Source organism: Odocoileus virginianus, unplaced genomic scaffold (genome assembly GCF_023699985.2).
Source record: "Odocoileus virginianus isolate 20LAN1187 ecotype Illinois unplaced genomic scaffold, Ovbor_1.2 Unplaced_Scaffold_13, whole genome shotgun sequence".
NCBI classification, from domain to species: domain Eukaryota; kingdom Metazoa; phylum Chordata; class Mammalia; order Artiodactyla; family Cervidae; genus Odocoileus; species Odocoileus virginianus.
In genome coordinates this window covers 34,646-53,946 of record NW_027224275.1, presented here as the reverse complement: position 1 = coordinate 53,946, position 19,301 = coordinate 34,646, and the positions used below count along the sequence as shown (strand labels likewise).

Sequence of the window (19,301 nt, the reverse complement as noted above, 5' to 3'; positions counted from 1 at the left end):
ATGGGAATACCAGACCACCTGACCCACCTCTTGAGAAACCTATATGCAGGTCAGGAAGCAACAGTTAGAACTGGACATGGAACAACAGACTGGTTCCAAATAGGAAAAGGAGTATGTCAAGGCTGTATATTGTCACCCTGCTTATTTAACTTATATGCAGAATACATCATGAGAAACGCTGGGCTGGAAGAAGCCCAACAATGGAATCAAGATTGCTAGGAGAAATATCAATAACCTCAGATATGCAGATGACACCACCCTTATGGCAGAAAGTGAAGAAGAACTAAAAAGCCTCTCGATGAAAGTGAAAGAGGAGTGAAAAAGTTGGCTTAAAGCTCAACATTCAGAAAACTAAGATCATGGCACCTGGTCCCATCACTTCATGGCAAATAGATGGGGAAACAGTGGAAGCAGTGTCAGACTTTATTTTGGGGGGCTCCAAAATCACTGCAGATGGTGACTGCAGCCATGAAATATTAAAAGACGCTTACTCCTTGGAAGGAAAGTTATGACCAACCTAGATAACATATTAAAAAGCAGAGACATTACTTTGCCAACAAAGGTCCGTCTAGTCAAGGCTATGGTTTTTCCAGTGGTCATGTATGGATGTGAGAGTTGGACTGTGAAGAAAGCTGAGCACCGAAAAATTGATGCTTTTGAACTGTGGTGTTGGAGAAGACTCTTGAGAGTCCCTTGGACTGCAAGGAGATCCAACCTGTCCATCCTAAAGGAGATCAGTCCTGGGTGTTCATTGGAAGGACTGATGCTGAAGCTGAGACTCCAGTACTTTGGCCACCTCAGGGGAAGAGTTGACTCATTGGGAAAGACCCTGATGCTGGGAGGGATTGGCAGCAGGAGGAGAAGGGGAGTACAGAGGATGAGATGGCTGGATGGCATCACCGACTCGATGGACATGAGTTTGGGTAAACTCCGGGAGTTTGTGATGGACAGGGAGGCCTGGGGTGCTGCAATTCATAGGGGTCGCAAAGAGTCGGACACGACTGAGTTACTGAACTGAACTAGGTCCATGTTATGTGGCCACTGATTTGATGAGTACATTCCTTTCTATTCCAGCCAGTCAGAGAAAGAGGATAAGTAGTTCACAATCATATAGATAGACATCTCTATTTACAGTTTACTCCACTGCTATGTTAACTCTCTTGCCCTACATCATACCCGACCTCATAACATAGTACAAAGAGATGTGGATCATCTAGACAGCCCATAGAACATCATTCAGATAAGTTAAGCAACATGATCATATCGATTGAAGAAGGTGAGTAAGAGGCATCTGTAAGACACATGTGCTCAGGAGCATGGGAAGTAAACCCTATGAAAATCCAGGGAGCTGGCAATTCAATAAAGTTTTTAGGAGTTCAGTAATCAGAGGCATGCCAGGATGTCCCCTCCAAAGTGCAAGACAAATAATTGCATCTTGAATCCTCCACCACAAAGAAGACAGCAGGGTTATTGCTACAGGCCATATGATGATGCAGAAGGCTCAGAGGTGGGGTGCAGGAGAGGAACCTGCAGCAGGTCCAGGCTGCAGTGGATGTGTGGACCATCTTTTATGACAGCCCTCATGGTGTCAGATGTATCAGTAATGGGCAGGGATGCTGTGTCAAGTTCAAGGCCAGTCCCTGTAAGAGAATTGCCACCTGGGTCCTTGGGGTTCTGGAGGAAGGCCATGCCATCAACATCAGAGATTATATGTCTTTCTAGAAATAGCTTCTGGTGTGCTTCTGGGCCCTGGTAGAGACACATGCTTGCCTATGGGACACCAAGTTGCCAGGGTCCAGCCCCGGCAGGATCCAGGGGTACCCTCAGGATGAACGGCGTCGAGAGAGAGAGAGAGAGAGAGAGAGAGAGACCAGACTGGGGGTGTGCAGCAGAGTCTGGCAATGCTTTATTTTTTACCATAGCTTTTATACCCTAAGTTAGTACATTTCTAAGGGGAAGATAGTTTAACATTACCATCAGCTTGTCCTTCACGAAACCAGGGTGTTTTCTGCATACTTCTTTGTTTATGAGGGTCTTGTACATTATCTTCTGGCCTTGGGGCCTATTGACATTTTATGCAAGTCAGGTGAATGTAAACCTATTTTCCGTTTCTGTGGTGATCTTAACAGAAAAGTTACAGTCTCATAGGGCAACAGTACAGCATGTCACAACATAGTAGAAGTATAACCTTGTTAACATAAAAGTCAATTCTTCTGCAGAAGTTGTCAGTTGAATTTATCTAAGAGGTTTACCCCACACAGACTCTGCGGCTTCGGTGAGGCAGCCCCTGCCTAGCACTCCTGGCTAATAATTAACAACCGTCTCATTGTTACCACACTAGGGCTAAGCTCTTATTTTTCTAGATCTTTAACTATATTAACAATGGTTTCCATAACACAACCTTAGCACATTAAGAGCAAAAACACAGCAAGCAAATGTTAACCCAATAGCCACTTTTAGAATAATTTTTCTTGTGTTTTCTAATAGGGCTTCCTCACTCCCCGAAGGGCTCTATGTCTATTAGGGCCTTTATATGATCAGGTTCTTTATGCTGTTTTATGATTAGGGTATTATAAGCAGTCATGCATATTAGTACCAAGGGCATAGACGCATTTGCTAAACAAACTAGAATGCCAGCAAAGGAGTTTAAATTGAAACACTCCTTTCATCCTGGATAATCTCATAAAATACCACCACCCAGGAAACTTATTGATTAAAGTTCTAAATTGATTCTTATTTGGAAAGAGATCAGGGAAGGCCTTCTGCCTGTGTCACAGAAATTAGGGAGTAGTCTATTGAAGCAAGCATCAGAAAGACAGATATCATCTTTAAGGTGAGCGCCGGGGGCAGCTTTTCAGAATCCCTGAAAACCTGATCCACCTTGCCTGTCAGGTTTTCTCCTCATGACCTTGTCATGGGTGGGATCTCGTGAGCTGGCCTTTTCGAAATCCCTGAAAACCTGATCCGCCTTGCCTGTCAGGTTTTCTCCCTCATGACCTTGTCATGGGTAGGATCTCGTGTGTTGGCTCCCAGCACCAAGTGTTTTGGCTTTTCTCCTACCTCTGCCATGAAAGAGGAGAAGGAGAGGTACTCTCTACCCTCAAATGAAATGTGTCAGTTCAGGTCCTTCAGGAAGCCAAGCTGGAGTTGGAAAATGTGAAAGATATATGTTTCACCATGCATTGCCCCAAATGTCAGAGATGCAGCCTATTAAAAGCAGAGACATTACTTTGCTGACAAAGGTCCATCTAGTCAAAGCTATGGTTTTTCCAGTAGTCATGTATGGATGTGAGAGTTGGACCATAAAGAAGGCTGAGCACCAAAGAATTGATGCTTTTGAACTGTGGTGTTGGAGAAGACTCTTGAGAGTCCCTTGGACAGCAAGGAGATCCAACCAGTCAATCCTAAAGGAAATCAACTCTGAATATTCATTGGAAGGGCTGATGCTGAGACTGAAGCAACAATCCTTTGGTCACCTGATGCGAAGAGGCAACAAGTTAGAAAAGACTCTGATGCTGGGAGAGACTGAGGGCAGGAGGAAAAGGGGGAGGCAGAGGATGAGATGGTTGGATAGTATCACCGACTCAATGGACATGAGTTTGAGCAAACTCCAGGAGATAGTGAAGGACAGGGAAGTCTGGTGTGCTGCAGTCCATGGGGTCACAAAGAATCGAACACAACTGAGTGACTGAACAACAACAGCAATGCATCGCCACAGATGCTAGAGATACAAGGGACATTGAAACTACTTGTGGTTCCTGCCATTGTGGAGCTTAGAACTGCTGAAGGAATTGCAGAAATACATATATAATCATCAGAGAAGGCAATGGCAACCCACTCCAGTACTCTTGCCTGGAAAATCCCATGGGCAGAGGAGCCTGGTGGGCTGCAGTCCATGGGGTCGCGAAGAGTCGGACACAACTGAGCAACTTCACTTTCACTTTTCACTTTCATGCATTGGAGAAGGAAATGGCAGGCCCACTCCAGTGTTCTTGCCTGGAGAATCCCAGGGACGGCGGAGCCTGGTGGGCTGCCATCTATGGGGTCGCACAGAGTCAGACACGACTGAAGTGACTTAGCAGCAGCAGCAACAACATATGTAATCATTGTGTTAAGTGCTTAAGAAAAGCAAGTACTACAAGATTGCATTAGAGAAGAACTTAACTTAGGTGGGGACAGGAATGCCAGTTGAGGTGCTGTTGGTGAAGGGAGAGGAATTCTGAGACATGAATGATGAGTAGGACTTGGCCAGGCAAAGAGTAAGGAAGGTCGTGCTTAGGCAAAAAGAACAGTATGCAATATGCAGAAAAACAACCTCTGCCTCAGCCACCCACTTCCCCTGGTCACTTCCCAGGCATTGTCATCTCCTATAACTGCCCTCTCCCACCTCGATCATCAGTGATTCAAGTGTCCCACTCTCTGATTATAGACTCCTCACTGTGGTCATTTTCCAACCTCTTCAGAGCCTTCAGGCATTGATGTTTTCTATCTCTGTCAGCCATCTCCTTCTTTACTTAATCTTTTTATTTAAAAAACCTTACTCAGGTATAATTGAAACGCACATTCTTAAAGTGTACAGTTTGATAAATGTTAAAATCTTTTTACACCCAGGTAACCATCATGATAATCAATATAATCAATATAATAAACATTTCCATCCCCCCCAAGCTTTCTTATATCCCTTTGAAGTCCCGGACTTCCCCATAGTTCAGATGGTAAAGAATCTGCCTGAAATGCAGGAGACCTGGGTTCAATCCCTCAGTCAGGAAGATCTCCTGGAGAAGGAAATGGCAACCCACCCCAGTATTCTGGCCTGGAGAATTCCATGGACTCTAGTCCATGGGGATTTGTACACGACTGTGCAACTTTCACTTCATGAGATTTTTATATATAGAAACTGTTGTCTTCGGGTAATAGCAGTTTGACTTCTTTTCTAATAATGAATACCTTTTATTTCTTTTTCTTACCATGAGACAAACACTACTATCTTAGAAAGAGTTTCTGCTTAGCTCATTAGCTTCTGAGTGCAATGTGACAGACTCAGTCCTCCATCTCTTCTTTCTCCTTGCAGTCTTGGCTCCTTAAGACTCTTAATTTTGTCCCTCTGGGCCTGTGAGACCACTAAAAGCTGTGCTTTTTTTTTTTTTTTTTTGGTCCCCAGATATAGCCATCTACCTGGATGAAGCCTGGATTCTCAGCCTCCTTCACTGTGCTCTAGAATTGGAAAATTTCTCCAGAGGAAAAGAAGCTGCAATATGTCACTGTATCTTTCCATGGTTCTCCTTTCTCCAGCATGTTGGCTCCTTAAGTCCTGATCACTTCAGCAGTTCTCCAATGGCTTTAAACTTTTTTTGTCATACTTTAAATAATTGTGTTTGCTATTTATTAACGTTATTGTTGTAAAATATTGTATATATACAAAGGGAAAAAGTGTATCATGTACATTAACAGTACAAGGAACAGCAGAAAATCCCATAAATCTTTATCAGAGAACAAGCCTGACTCTGTATTGAATCTCTTCCTTTAGCTCTAATCTTTGTGCTGTCACCTGAGCTTAGTCATGCTGGCTGTGCACCTTCATCTCTTCAATCAGTAAAAGAACATTGCCTATCACCTAAAATATATAATAGACTTTTTCTCAAGTCTCTGACTCCCAGGCTTAGCCTTTAAAGCCATACACTTTTCATTCATACAGAGATAAAAAGTTGCAGAACAGAGAATAACATTTGTCTTTTTGAAGGTTTACAGGAACTTCATGACCTGACCTACCTGGACACCTGCAAGAACAAGGGATTATCACATTTCCTCTAGGGTCTGCCTAGCACCAAGAGGACTGCACCAACCAACCACACTCTCCCTTTTTACTACAAAAGAAGCCTGAATTCTAACTTGGGTAAAATGGTTCTTTAGGATATGAATGAACCATTTTCTTGATCTGCTGACTTTCTGAATAAAGTCACTATTCCTTGCCCCAACACTTTGTCTATGTATTTGGCCTGTTATGTGCTTAGCAGTACGAGTTTGGTGTGTTTGCATGCATACTAAATAGCTTCAGCCGTGTCCAACTTTTTGCAACGCTATGGATTCTGGTCTGCCAGGCTCCTCTGTCTGTGGGATTCTCCAGGCAAGAATACCGGAGTGGGTTGCCATGCCCTCCTCCAAGAGATCTTCTCAACCCAGGATTCAACCCACGTATCTTACATCTCCTGCATGGGCAGATGAATTCTTTACCACCTGTGCCACCTGAAGAGCTTGTACCCGGTAACAAATCCTCCATGCAGATGAGCTTTAGGTACCCTTCTCATTTATAGTTATTCCTAGTCCACCCTCATGCCATTATCCTACATTATATATATTTTTTATTTCCTTTAAAATGAGATGTAATTAACCTATATCATCATGTAAGTTTAAGGTGTACAATGTATTGACTTTATACACTTATATGTTGTAATGTGTTGCAGCCTTAAGGTTAGCTAATACGTCTGTCAAATCACATAACTATCATTTATATTTTTGTGGTGGGAATACATCATGTTTTAATGGGGTTTTCCTGTTGTTCTCTGTAGGAGCATTTGTCTGCCAAAAACTACCCTGAAAACTGAAAAAACATTTTTAATCACAATAAATGGTATTTGCTGATTTGTGATAATGCTCAATGAACCAGGCAAGCACTATGTCACTTGATTTTCAGAGTAATGCAAATAATTATTTCCATTATTTCCCTTGTATATACCAATAAGTAAATAGAAACCTATAAGGTTTAATTTAATTGGTTAAGAACACAGAAGTGAGGAAGCTGGAATTCCCAGTCAGGCCTTTTCAGCTCCAATGAATGTGTTTGAAACACACACACACACACACACAATCTATATCCATATCTGTATCTATATCTCTGAATTGTTCAGTGCAAGCAGGAAGGCTGAAGACTCAGGGAAAAGTTACTTTTACAACTTGAGTCCAAAGGCAGTTTGGAGGCAGAATTTCTTCCTCTTTGAGGGACCTCAGTCTTTTTCTCTTAAAGCCTTAAACTGTATGGATGCAGCCAACTTAGATTATGAGATTATGGAGAATAATCCATTTATAGTGCACTGATTAAAATTTCAATCACATCTAAAAATAATTTCACAGCAACATCTAGAGACATATTTAACCAAGCAACTGGGCAGTATAGCCTAGCCAAGTTGACACATAAAAACAGCTACCATGCTCCCTGACTGTATTTTTTTTGTAACAGTTCAAACAATGGAAAGAATAGAGAAGAAATAGTGTCACACTCTCGCCTCTGTCCCCTTCCCTTCACAAAGAACACTGTCAACCTCTCAGTGAACATCCTTCGAGAACTCTGCCTATTCCTTTAACACTCATACATATATACATATACAATGTGGTTTATTTAAATGGGATCATTCTACAGGTATTGTTTATGTCTTATTTGCCCTCTTGAATGGTAAGTCACATATATTTATCCTTTTATTTACTTGGACATTTATCTAATATTTATAATATTAAATGATACAATTGAGTAAAAAGCAAAAGTCCATATTTGACCCCATTCCTAAACCTCACTTTCATCCTCAAAAATAAATACCGTTATTATTTAAGGAAGCTGATCACTTAATTGGCTGCCTGTCCCACGATCCAGATTCTAGAATCTCCAGACAGTATTTATTGGGCACCCCGACCCTGGTCTGAGGCCCTTCTGCCCTGAGCATTCACTGCTTGCCTAGAGAATGCTCCTGAGCTCCATGGCTAGTCAGAGTTCCCATGAGGCACACGCAGCCTGGCTGGCCCCATCAACTTATGGGGAACCCGCATCAGGGGACTCCCATGATTCCTCCCCAGATCTAAACGTGGATTGAGGGGAGGTTTTGGAGAAGCAGGGTGAGCAATCTGAGAGCCAAGATCCAAGCCTTCAAGACAATCTGCCCCCACAGGGCCTGAACCCAAAAACAGCCAAGCAGGAAGAGAACAACGCCATCCTCGGGCTGTCCTTCCCCAGGAAGCTCTGGGTGATCATGGAGGATGTGGCCTTCACCTCTGTGCACTGGAATGACGAGGGAGACACAGTGTCATCGAGGCAGATTTCTTCCAGACAGAGGCAGATCTCCCCCAGTACAGATGTGTGGACAAGATCTTTGAGACATACAGCGTCAAGAGTTTCATCTGTGAACTGAAGCTGTATGGGTTCAGTAAAATCCACCCTTCAGGTCACTATGCAGGGAAGAAGAGGATGATGCTAACGTAGAAAGCCCTTGCAGGGAGACTAGACTAGATGTGCCAAATGCTGGACAGGTTTCATTTCCCAGGATAACATTTTTCTCTTGAGAGAGTAGTTAAGGAAAGAGGAGAAAGCAGAGTCTGTCATGTTCCACCACCCCACTTAGACAGGACCCACAGGGGTGACTCCAGACCCTGAGGGGCCACTTGAGGTGCTCCTCAGGAAGCACCAGTAACATCTCAAGAGAGGCCAGCCCAGGGGGAGCTCTAGGGATCAACATGCTAGGGCCTCATAACATGCAGGGAAAGAAGAGACCTTATCTCCATACTTAGGCAAGGCCAGGACAGTGGTGGAGAGGAGAGCGGGGAGGAAGGGCTCCCATCCCCCACCATGGCAAAAGTGATTCATTTCCTTTCAGATCTATCGCAGCTCCAATTTTCAGAGAGACAAGCCTCTCCTCCTGCAGAACATCCAGAGGAAAGATTACCTCAGAACAACTGCTCAGCCCACCACTGGTATAACAGCGACCCCAAAGAGAAAGAAGCGAGTGGTGGCAACCAGACACTCTCCTTGACTCCACCACAACCAGTGCATCCAAGAGGCGGGCAAGAAAGTCAAGAAGGGGACCCCAACTGCTCACAGAACCCCAGCAAGCACTCATTTGTGCTCTCTCGCCTTTGGTCTATCGGCAGTGTAGCCGGGTGGGCCAGGGGAAACCATCTCCCCAGTGAGCAGGGTGGCCCCAGTGAAGAGGGTACATCCAGCAATGCCATGTCTGTACACCCAGCTACTGCTGGAAGGGACAGCCCAGGGGAACTGCCTGAGAGCCCCCCAGAGTACCCAGATTATGAATCAGTGATGGCTTCGTACAACACCTGTTACTCCATCCTGACAGCGGCCCTTTCCATCATGGCACCAAACAAGGCCCCTGAGGCGGAGGAGGAGCAGGGAGAGTCCTCAGATGATGTGTGTCCTCTGTGAGCCCCATCCCTGAGCTCCCAGATTCCTAGGGAGACTCAAGAGCACTATCTTGTAATCAAATAGATTTCTGGCTCTAATAAAGTAAAGCAAAAGTCCACTGGACTAAATAAAGAATCGAACAAGAACTGCAAGTCTGTGTTCTTTCTGTCTGTCCATGCTATTCAAACACAGCACTGGGTGAGCCAGATGAGGCTGGAAGCCCACGCCCCAGGCAGGCTTCAGTCCAGTCCCCATGGTCCTTTTCATCTGAAGCAGCAGCATTTCACACGCTCGGCCAAGGGTCTGACCCACAAGCCGAGTGCTGAGGCAAGCCCAGGACGGACAGGTCCCTGGGCCTTGCCTGCCACTCAGCAGACGGCCCAACTGGGCTCCCGACCTTTGGGGTGTCACCTTCCATGAGTCTTGCACCCTGAAGCAGAAGGTGCTCCTCAAGGGTCCCCCAAGAATGCCACAACTTTCTGATCAGCAGCTGAGCAATCTCTAGCTCCTGATCCAGGGGCCTGTTTCTGGGCCTGTGGGCCTCTCCGTGTGCTGGATGCCTCTCCACCTACCGACACACAGCCTGGCCCCCAGCCTTCCCCCACTGTCCCCTGGACACTGTTCCAACATCGGCGAGTTTGGACCAGAACAGAGAGAAAACCACTAACCGGTTTCTTAACAACACATTTCTCTCAACCACCCAGACCCAGCAGGGCCAAAACGAGTGGCAACGCCATCTTTTCATAAAGGTCAAAGTCCGGGAGACTCTTGCTGAGTCCAGAGCAGCACCACACGAGGGGTGTCCCGGCACCCCGACCCACACAAAGTTGGCAGCACATCCCAGGGTGGGGCCAATTCAGACTGAACCAGACGGGCACGTCCAGGGTGCAATGGTGACGACAGTGTCACCATGTGCTGGTCTCTTGTCACCTTTTGAAAGCTCAGTTTGGACAGGCCTCCTGCCCAATGGGGATCAGATACTGGGGGATGTCCACCAGGAAGATGTCCTTCCCGCCCCTTCTAGGGACAGGCTGCAGCAGCCAGCGGGGGTTGGAGAGCACAGTCAGGTACTTCTGTCGCAGATCGGGCAACAGGGCTTGATTTTCCAGCTCCTCCATCTCTTCGGGATCTAGGTTTTCTGGGCACTGCAAAGTGTCCCCAATGTCCACGAGACCTGTGTGCAAAGACAGGACACAGAATGAAAGCAGGGTCATTCAAAGTCTCGCCTGCTAGAAACTAAGACGTATCATGGCAGGGAACCAGGGTGAACTGAATCCTCTGGCTGAGCATTTGAGATGGGCTCACACTGGCAAAGGGAATTTGGGGCAAGGCCAAGTGAGGGAAGAAGCGAAATGAAAGGGAGAGGCCTGGTGTTCCACAAACCGACCAGGCCACAGGCAGCTCTCAGTCTGCCCACTGCAGGCTGGAGGGACAGAACAGGAGGGCCCTGGCGGGGAGCCTGTGGGCATCAGTTCCCCAAGTGATTCACCAGCAGAGAGTTGTTGCTGTGGGGTCTCACCCCTGGGGAGTCAGGGGACTTGCTCAGGCCTGGCTGCAGGCAGTGGCAGTGGGGAACCCAGGCTGGGTGCTTTCCTGCCTCTCATGGTCTCTGCCAGGTGCATACACACACATGGGGACACACACGTGAGGACACACACACAGAGACAAGTGCCACCTGTAGACCTGGACCCGCCTCTGCCTCAGAGCACAAATGGGGACTGAGGCCCAGACTGGTGGTCAGGGACCTCAGGCCATCATCTCCCAGCCAAGGGACCCTTGCTGCTCCTCTGAAGAAACCTCAGCTCCCCCCTCCCCCCACACCAAATGGTTCAACAGAAAACAATGCAGGGCAGCATCAGGGCCATGCAGACAGAGTGGGGCAGGGTGTCACTTGCCCGCGATCACTCCACGGCCGAACTTGTCCCCGTCCTGCAGCAAGGCCTGGATCTGGGTGGGGCTCATCCCCAGCCTCTGCTCCAGCAGCTCCCGCCAGGCCACGTCCTCCCAGTCCCGGTGTGCAATGTGGACGGCCAGGGTACAGTGCTGGTGGCTGCGTAGCATGGGCCGCCACCGCGTCTCCAGGGTCTTGACACTGTTTAAGATGAAACCTGCATAAGGCTGTCGGAAGGACAGACAGCCGAACTTCATCTCCCAGGGCTCCCAGGGCCTCACGTGGCTGCAGAAACACAGAACCACAAAGGTCAGGAGCCTGACACAGTGGCCTGCAAGCTCACAGTCCTGTGCTGGACCTCAGCCCCACATGCCTGAGCATCCTCCAAGCCTGCTGACACGGAATGTGGGGGGTCAGAGAGGGCTGGCTCTTTCCATCTGTCGCCACATGGTCCACTGAATAGGGGGGTCGCGACCCAGAGGACCCATCCATCACATGGAGTCTGTGGGGAGGTCAGGAAGGAGGGCAGGACAGTGGGAGAGAGGCACGTGGTGAGTTCCAAGACAGAGGGACTCAAAAGCCTGGGAGCACTGAGGAGGGAGGGCGGGTCCCCTGGCTTCACAGCCCAGTGGCCGGGCTCTGGTCCTCTCCCAGCACAGACAGGCACAGTCCTGGGCTTTGTTTCCCCTACCCTCGGCCACCACCCCACCCCTTAGCTCCCGGCCCCATCCCTGCCCATGCTCTGGCGATCTCCATCTTAGCTCAGGGCTGCTGAGGACAGATCCATGCGGATCAATCTGGCCTCAAACCTGGGGCGCCCTAGACCTCAGATGGCCCTGTCAGGTATCTTCCCCAACCTTTGGCAGCCACATTCCTCCAAGTCCTTCCCACACCACTGCCTCCACTGTCATCAGATGCCCCAGCCCTTGCCCAGAAACTAGAGAAAGAACAAAGGAGAGCAGGAACTACTGGGACGGGCGCTCTCTGTGTCCTCACCAGGGCCTGGGACAGCACCACACAAGGATCACAGAATTCAAACCTCAAATAACCTGCTAGGTTACTGTCACCTTGTTCGACACCTGAGGAGACGCTGAGGCACAGAGTCATAGCCCATGACTGCAGGGGACCTGACTACACGTACCTCCAACCTCACTTCTTTCCTTGTATCTGGAGGGGGCTCCCTGTTCACTGTAGGGGAGTGGAGGCGGATGATCAGAGCCATGGGCCTGAACCTCAGTAGAGTCTCAGCACCTCTGAGGGAGCTTCCATTTCCACGTGGCTGTAAGGATGGGGACAAGGTCCCAGAGGCACCCAGCCCAGGGCATTCTGGGCCTTTCCTTCCCTGAGCACAGGACAGCCACAATTCTCCCAGGCCCATGAGGCACCACGTGATCTGGTTCCTAGCCTGATGGCCTGTTCTTGCCCCTGGATTCACCCCCAGTAGCTATGAAGGCCATCCTTCCATCCTTGGAACATTCCAGTGTGTTCCTACCTCAGAACCTTTGTAGGGTGTGAGGAGTCACATTGCATTCCCTCAAATCCAGGTGCTGGGGTCTCAATCCCAAGTACCTTGGCATGACCTTACAGACAAAGGAAATGTCTTCACAGAGCTGATGGAGGTCAAGTGAGCTGATTAGGATGGACCCTCCTCTAACAGGACAGCTGTCCCCATACAAAGGACACATTTAGAGACAGACAGGCACACAGAAGAACTGGGGTGAAGAGGAAGGCAGAGCTCTCCAAGCCCAGACACGACCCACCATAGCCAGCAATGCCCCAGAAGTGAGGGGGGAGAGATGGGACAGACTCTCTCCACAGCCCTCACAAGAGCCAAGGTCAGCTCGACTTTGACTCCTCGACCTCAGCTGCCAGCCTCCTGAACCATAACACGGTTCATATTTGAGCCCCCAGCCTGTGTGACCCTAACATGACTGCCAGCAAATGAAGCCAGAGGGTCAGCCCTGTCTGGACATCTCTCCTCAGGGGCAAGTGGGGAGTAGGGGGATGGCTTCTCCACTCCCAGCACCTCGGGCACACTCCTCCACCTCTGCACATCTTCATGTGTCTGTTTACACCTCCCAGTGTTGGGGGTCCCACAAGTTACTGATCTCCCTCCTGATGGAAAGATAGGGAAAACTCATTCTGCCAATACAGCCACTCGACATGACCACACACTCACTGACCGAAGAGCCATGCAGGAGGCGGCCCAGGGAACAGGGCACACACCTGAGGTGCTGACACACGCCAGCAAACGGTCTTCCACAAAAGTTTCCCTGTGTCCACTCCACCAACCACAGGCAAGGGTGCCATGTCCTCACACCCTGGCTGGCCCCGAGCATCATCATCCCCCTGAACCTCTGTCAACCTGCTGGGTGACAAAGGGTCACACTCTTCACTGGGTCTGGCTTGGTTACAAGAGGACCTGGCTGGCCCCGGGGCTTGGCCATTGCTGTGTCTTCTACTGGGGTATGTGACTGGATCCCAGGCTTGCCCAGTTTCCATGCCATTCAGTTTCTCAGCCAACCCAACCCCTTCCTCCTGGGTGCCTCCAATCTCACCTGTGTGGGTGGAATCCCTGACCAAGAAGTGGCTGCAAGCACTCCTACCACTCGAAGCAGAGGGTGCCTGCTTGGTGGCCAGAGATGAAAACACTCTTCCGACTGCTTGTCTGCACGTTTTCACCTCTACGAGGACCAGAGGAACAGGGAGAAAAGCACCAATGAGAAGACAGCAATGCTGGACAACAAGCCACCATGGTCTTCTCCTTGGCAGGGGCCTCAAGCCACGGGGTCCCAGGAGGGCCCAACTGATGAGAAACACACGAGCAGGTTCCCTCAGGGTGGGTTCTGCTCATCACAGCAGCTGGCCTGTCCTCATGTGACTGAGACAGGGACCCCACAATGCCTCAACGGTCAGCACAGAAACCCATCCCCCAGAAGTAATGGTGATTTACAGACCAGGAGACTGGGGCAACTAAGAAGAGAGAACGATTCCTCCCCTCACACTGCCACTCTGGAAGGATCCGGAGGTCGTCACAGTCAGTCGGCCGCCCTCCATGTACTCCTGGTTGGGCCCCACCAGGAGGGGAATGCGTACAAGCAGCTGAGCTCTTCAGGTTAGGGCCCGATGTGGGGAGCTCACAGCGGGTGGGTGGGGCTCGTGTGAGGTCACAGTCCGGGGGAGGAGCAGAAGGCTGGAGGGTAGGTCGGCATCTTCGCATGTGTCCCAGGGCATCTCCAGGACACATACGTGAAAGGAAAGCAGGCGGGGTCTGTGGCCGTGGAGGGGGACCGGAAGGTCCTGGCAGGGGCTCCTGGTCCCAGAGCCTGGAAAACCCCGCCCGGAGGTACCGTCTGCGCACGAGGCAGGTCCTACCTTCCTGCAAGCAGAGCGAATCGCGGGCGCCTTTTTGGGATGGAAGGGCAGCGGCCACCAGGCAAGACAGTAGTCCGCCACAGGAACCGCTGTCAAGTGACGGCGCCAGTTAGCCTTACTTCCGTCGCGCCCACAAACACTGAAGCCCCTGGTTTCCGGTGTGTTCGGCTTCCGTACTCACGTAGGCACGCAGGCACGCAGTTACGTAGACACGCACGTACGAACAATGGCGCTTTCTCTCGCCACCGCTGTCTGCTAGAAGACAGAATAGCAGTCGCCACGCTCTGAGGTGCCTGGAAGGTTAGGCTGGGAGAAGCCTCGAGACCTGCGGCCTGGAGCGGGACCCTGAGGAGGACCACGAAGTGAGCTGCCTGGCGGAAGAGAGGGGAGAAGGTGAAAGGAGCAGGGCGAGGAGTCTGGGGCTGAAATGTGGGAAACACCTGAGTGAGGAGGAGCTTCTGGAGAAGGAGGCGGGGCGGGGCGGGTGAAGTGAAGCTACCCGGGGAGCGGAGCGGGGCTTACAGGGATGGAGCTGTGGGCCTGGGGAACCCACGGAGGCTGGGCTTGTCCAGCTCCATGGCGGAGCCCAGAGGGTGCCCTTTTGAGTCCGTGCCATAGGCATCCAGTCCGCGAGACTCGGCGAGAGTCAAAGTGAGCGCGACCCAGTGTCCTCAGTGACTGCATCCAAGCTTCAGGGTGGACCCCAGGGGCAGGAAGCGGGAAGAGGTGCAGCCTCTGGGCGGAGTTCCCCAACTCTGGGCTGAAAGCTTAGGCTGGCTCCCCTCCAAGCCACCCTGGGCCTGCTGGCCCAGTGCTGAGCAACAATCTGTTTTTTTTGCAGATGCGAAGGAAAATCCTCAGTTTCCTGCTGCCCCTGGGACCTGAGATGTCCCATAGAAAAGAAGCTTCGCCTTCAAAACTGTTTGCTGTCCTCTTCCTCTGGTCTGGGGGCTCAGCCCACCCATGGCAGCCCCCTGACTCTGCTCCTGACTGCCGCCCTCCCTGCTGTGCCCCAGCCTCCCAAGTGCCTGATCAGAGTAACTGACCCTTTTCCTGTCCCCACTGCTAGTAGCTGAGCTCAGGCCTCATGGCCTGGGGCCAGTGCTGTCAGCCTAGCACGCCCCACCGCCCCCCCCGCGGCCCCCGCAGTTGCCTGGACCCCTCCTGTCTCTCCTCCAGCTGGAGTTGCACACAGCATCGGTTCTGTGTCACATCACACAGACATCTGTCCTTGTCAATCCCAGATTGAAAGCACAGCTGAGCCCTCTCCTGTTTAAGCCCCAACCCGTCCATGGTGCCCTGGCGGACTTCCGGTGTTCTGAGGTCTCCTTCGTCGTCACCCAGCACTCTGGGTGGCTGTGCTGGTCCTACACTCTGTGCAGAACTCATCCGGGACCCCACACTTTCTCATGCAGTTCTGCCCCTGGACTACTGGTTTCTCTTGTCCTGACAACCTACTGTCCTCCTTCCAGGCATGACTGTAACATCCCTTTCTCCGTCCACCCGAGTGTCAGCCGCTCTCATCTGGGAGTTTTGAGGTGCCCTGCATCTTCTTGCTGCCCACTTTTGCCTCCGTCTTCTTCCCAGGCTGCGGCTGCTGGGCCTGAGTCTGGATCCCTGAGCATCACCGAGACCCAGGAAGGTAAGGTCGGTGTCTACCTGGTTCCCATTAGCCGGGCACCCACACAACTGCTGCCATAGAAATGTTGAGTTGGAGCAGTGCTTTCCCTTCCAGCATGCAGCCTGCTCTCTCCTTGCAGAAGCCTCCCAGCCACGAGTTGAGGGGCAGAGGCTGCCTCCTGGATTTGAGGCCTCAGCACTGCAGGGACCCGAGCGATCACCACACCCAACTCCCTCATGCTGGCGCCCCGCTCCTCGCCCCAAGAGTGGTTACTAGCTGCCTCTAGAAACCCCAGAACCTCCTGGTAGTGGTTTCAGATCGTGAGGGAGGTTTCTGTGAATGATAGGTGGGATCCTGCTGATCCTCCCGAATCCTGGTTTTGAACTAGATGTTGCCCAGTGAACTGGACACCTATGAAGTGTGGCCGCTGATGGGGCAGCTGTGAGGACCTGCTCCATGGCATTTCTCCACACTTGTCCCTTCCCTGCTGCTGGCCCCAGCTCTCCTCATGTGCCCACATGTGTGGACTGAGCCACAAGGAGTGCTGCCTCTTACCCCACCTGGGTCTCTGAGGCTTGGTGAGGGTTCCACTTTCCTCCTGCTGTGCGTTTGCGGGCAGCACTGACCTTGGATGGGCTTGACCCAGATTCTCGGTTTTCTTCATGCCCTCCTTGCCCAGTGTGTTTTCTTCTCTGAAATACCTGTTGCCGATCTCTCTGCTGAGTCATGTGTCCTTTTTGTGCCGGGATGTGGGCACTTCTTTCGGGGTCTGGGCATTCATCCCACCCTGGTGTTTGTATTGCAGATTCATCCGCTTCTGTTTGCAGACTAGCAATGGACTCAGTATTCACCTGGTCTCTTGGAGCTGTAAGTGCCCTACAGGTCAGCACATGTCTGTCAGGCACTCCCGCTGGGGGTCGCCATCCACCCTCTCACACCTGGGGCTAGCAGTCCCCAAGAAGACGCTGCCCTGGCGTCCTGCACTCTGCCCATGAGAGAGGGCTCCTTCACATCTGTGTCTGTCCCTTGGTCCCTGCCTGGCTTTAGTCCTGGGCCTTGGACCCTGCATACAGGACAAGCCCAGGGGCAGCCATGTAGCTCCAGGTGGTGAACCAGACCTATTTCTTCTCTGTCCTCAGGGCAGCTCCCGTTGTCCTCACCCCTCTCCATACCACCTAGATAGATGGAGGGGCCAGCCTGAGAACCGGACACGTTTCTGATTTCATCTCAGTTCCGTTGCAGTTCTTTGAGAGGATGCGGCACACATGGGATCTGTGGACATGGGTGGCCACTCTGCTGCCGCTACTCGGAGTGCTGTCTGCCAAAGGGCTGGGGCACTGCCCAGGGGGGCCTGGGGAGCTTCTGTGAGCCTCTGGCGCTGCCCCGCTCGCATTCACATCACAGGCCTTTTTATCACATATGACCCAGGGATGGGAAATGCCGGTTTACGAGTGTCCATCATTCCTGAGCTCTGGGGTCTACGTGCTCTTCACTGTCCTCTGTCTGAGCAGGTTGGCCACAACCCAAATACCAGGCTGCCCAGCACTGAAGGGGGCTTCCAGACACCAGGCTTCGGCCCACTGAACGGGTCCAACTGTTTAATTTGCAAGGTTGAGGAGCAAGGGGGCCGGCCTGGAGTGTGCATTGCCATCCCATACCCATGGTGAGAGGACGTCAGTGAATGGATTCTCATGCGCTGGGCAGGAGCCCCATCCAGCTACCCTATGAGAACTTGCGTGCCCACTGTGGTGACTTGACCAAGCACAGAGAAGATGTGAGTAGTCAGGAGCAGAGGCCACCCATGAGGCGTCACCAGAGGTGGGAAGGCTCTCCAGTTCATGAGTGGGGTGAGTATCCCCCTCTTTTTCTGTGTGTTTCAGGAGCAGAGGCCACCCATGAGGTGCCACCAGAGGTGGGAAAATTCTCCAGTTCATGAGTGGGGCGTGTATCCACCCCTCCCCATTTTCTGTGTGTTTCTTTTTTACTCAATGGAGTTCACTCGATGGAGTTCCATTTGGCCTTACCATCTTTTCCTCACATCACATGTTCCCCCAGGTTCTGAAGGACTCCTCGGCAGATGTCTCACTAAACCCTGCACCCAGCTCTGGGGGATACTGCATTCCAGGCTCTCCCAGGTCAAGACTGACTGACAAATCCTTGGGACTGGCTCTGTGTCTCTTGCCCCTTGAGCCCCTGTGCCCAGAAACCCCAGCCCCGGGGGTCCTCCCAAAGTGGCCGCAGAGTCAGAGTTAACTGTGTCTCTCACTTCAGTGTCAAGTTGACCCTGTCTGGCAACCTCCACCCCTCTGGTGGTCCCACCACCCCATGTGGGGTCACCGACGCAGAGCCTGACGTCCCTTAAGGAGGGGCTGGGGTCATCCCTGTGTCTGTTTGCTGTGATGCGGCAGCGTCCATCCCCCAGGGGCCCGCCCTGTCCCTTTTCCTCAGTTCGAGCTGAGAACTGGCTCGGGGGCTGAACCTGGACGAGGGATCTTGACCTGTTTACTGGGGCAGCTGCCCTTGGCCTCAGTGTCATTTTGGACTGTACCTTGGTCGGTTGCCCACCTCCTGAGCCTCCGGGAGGCCGCATTTTACTGACCACCTGCCCTGCTCTGTGTGTCCGGCCTCCTGGGTAGCAGCAGACCTTGTCATGGTCCCTGGGTCCTGGCTGCTCAGAGCGACTGTGTGACCTCTGCTGCAGCCCGAGTAGTGGTGACGGGGGGTGGGGGGTGTCATCCGTCTCCTCCACCACGAGGCCTGTCGAACCCGGCCTGTGTTGCACAGTAACTTTGCTCTGCTTGGTGGCTGGGCAGTAGATAACCAGCTCTTCCCATGGTTCCTTGGTTCTTGTAGCTGGTAGTGCTGTGGGTCCTGCCGCAGATCAGAGCAGTCAGCTCCCATGCTTCCTGGGATGGAGGGCACATGTGGGGGAGGACTCCAGTCCCATTTGCTCCCTTGGGGGTCGGGGGGGCACCAGCTATTGGGTGGGGGAGGTGGGCTGCTGCTGCAGGCTCAGAAGTTCAGACATCTGGGATGTCCCAGTCTTTTGTGCCCTGCCTGCCAGTCTCCCTGGCCCTCGTGTCAGGGATGCAAGTTTTCCCAAGAGGACCTCCAGTGCCAGCGGTTTGGGCCTGCCTTGGCGGAATGTTCAGTCTCTTTGAGGTTCAGCCACTCCTGTCGAATCCTGGGCTGATGTTTGTTCACTGCCTGAATCTTTGTCAGCTACTGGGGAGACC

At 51.5% G+C, this 19,301-nt stretch overlaps 1 protein-coding gene, 1 long non-coding RNA gene and 1 pseudogene across 9 annotated transcripts; 2 read left to right on the top strand and 1 right to left on the bottom strand.

The window, feature by feature from the left end:
- The first annotated feature begins 7,608 nt into the window (after positions 1 to 7,608).
- Positions 7,609 to 9,199, top strand: LOC110148959 (heat shock transcription factor, X-linked member 3-like; annotated as a pseudogene).
- Positions 9,200 to 9,849: 650 nt separating this feature from the next.
- Positions 9,850 to 14,570, bottom strand: LOC110143859 (protein EOLA1-like). Of its 2 annotated transcripts, none has more exons than XM_020903616.2 (3): positions 14,445 to 14,570; positions 11,074 to 11,354; positions 9,850 to 10,352 (listed from the first exon to the last, which is right to left on the bottom strand). In XM_020903616.2, exons 2-3 carry the CDS (start codon positions 11,324 to 11,326, stop codon positions 10,120 to 10,122), a joined length of 486 nt encoding a protein of 161 aa, XP_020759275.2. In that variant the 5' UTR covers positions 11,327 to 11,354; positions 14,445 to 14,570; the 3' UTR covers positions 9,850 to 10,119. The 2 variants fall into 2 exon arrangements, with proteins under 2 accessions (XP_020759275.2, XP_070318889.1); XM_070462788.1 differs by lacking the exon at positions 14,445 to 14,570 and adding an exon at positions 13,628 to 13,649.
- Positions 14,571 to 14,644: 74 nt separating this feature from the next.
- LOC110143861 (uncharacterized) lies at positions 14,645 to 18,220 on the top strand. 7 transcript variants are annotated; one of them, XR_011486066.1, is made up of 4 exons: positions 14,747 to 14,837; positions 15,286 to 17,839; positions 17,946 to 17,977; positions 18,121 to 18,220. It is a non-coding gene; the product is annotated as an uncharacterized lncRNA (long non-coding RNA). The 7 variants fall into 7 exon arrangements; XR_011486062.1 differs by having other exon boundaries at positions 14,645 to 14,837; positions 15,286 to 16,086; positions 17,577 to 18,220; XR_011486061.1 differs by having other exon boundaries at positions 14,646 to 14,837; positions 15,286 to 16,086; positions 17,676 to 18,220.
- Positions 18,221 to 19,301: the final 1,081 nt, after the last annotated feature.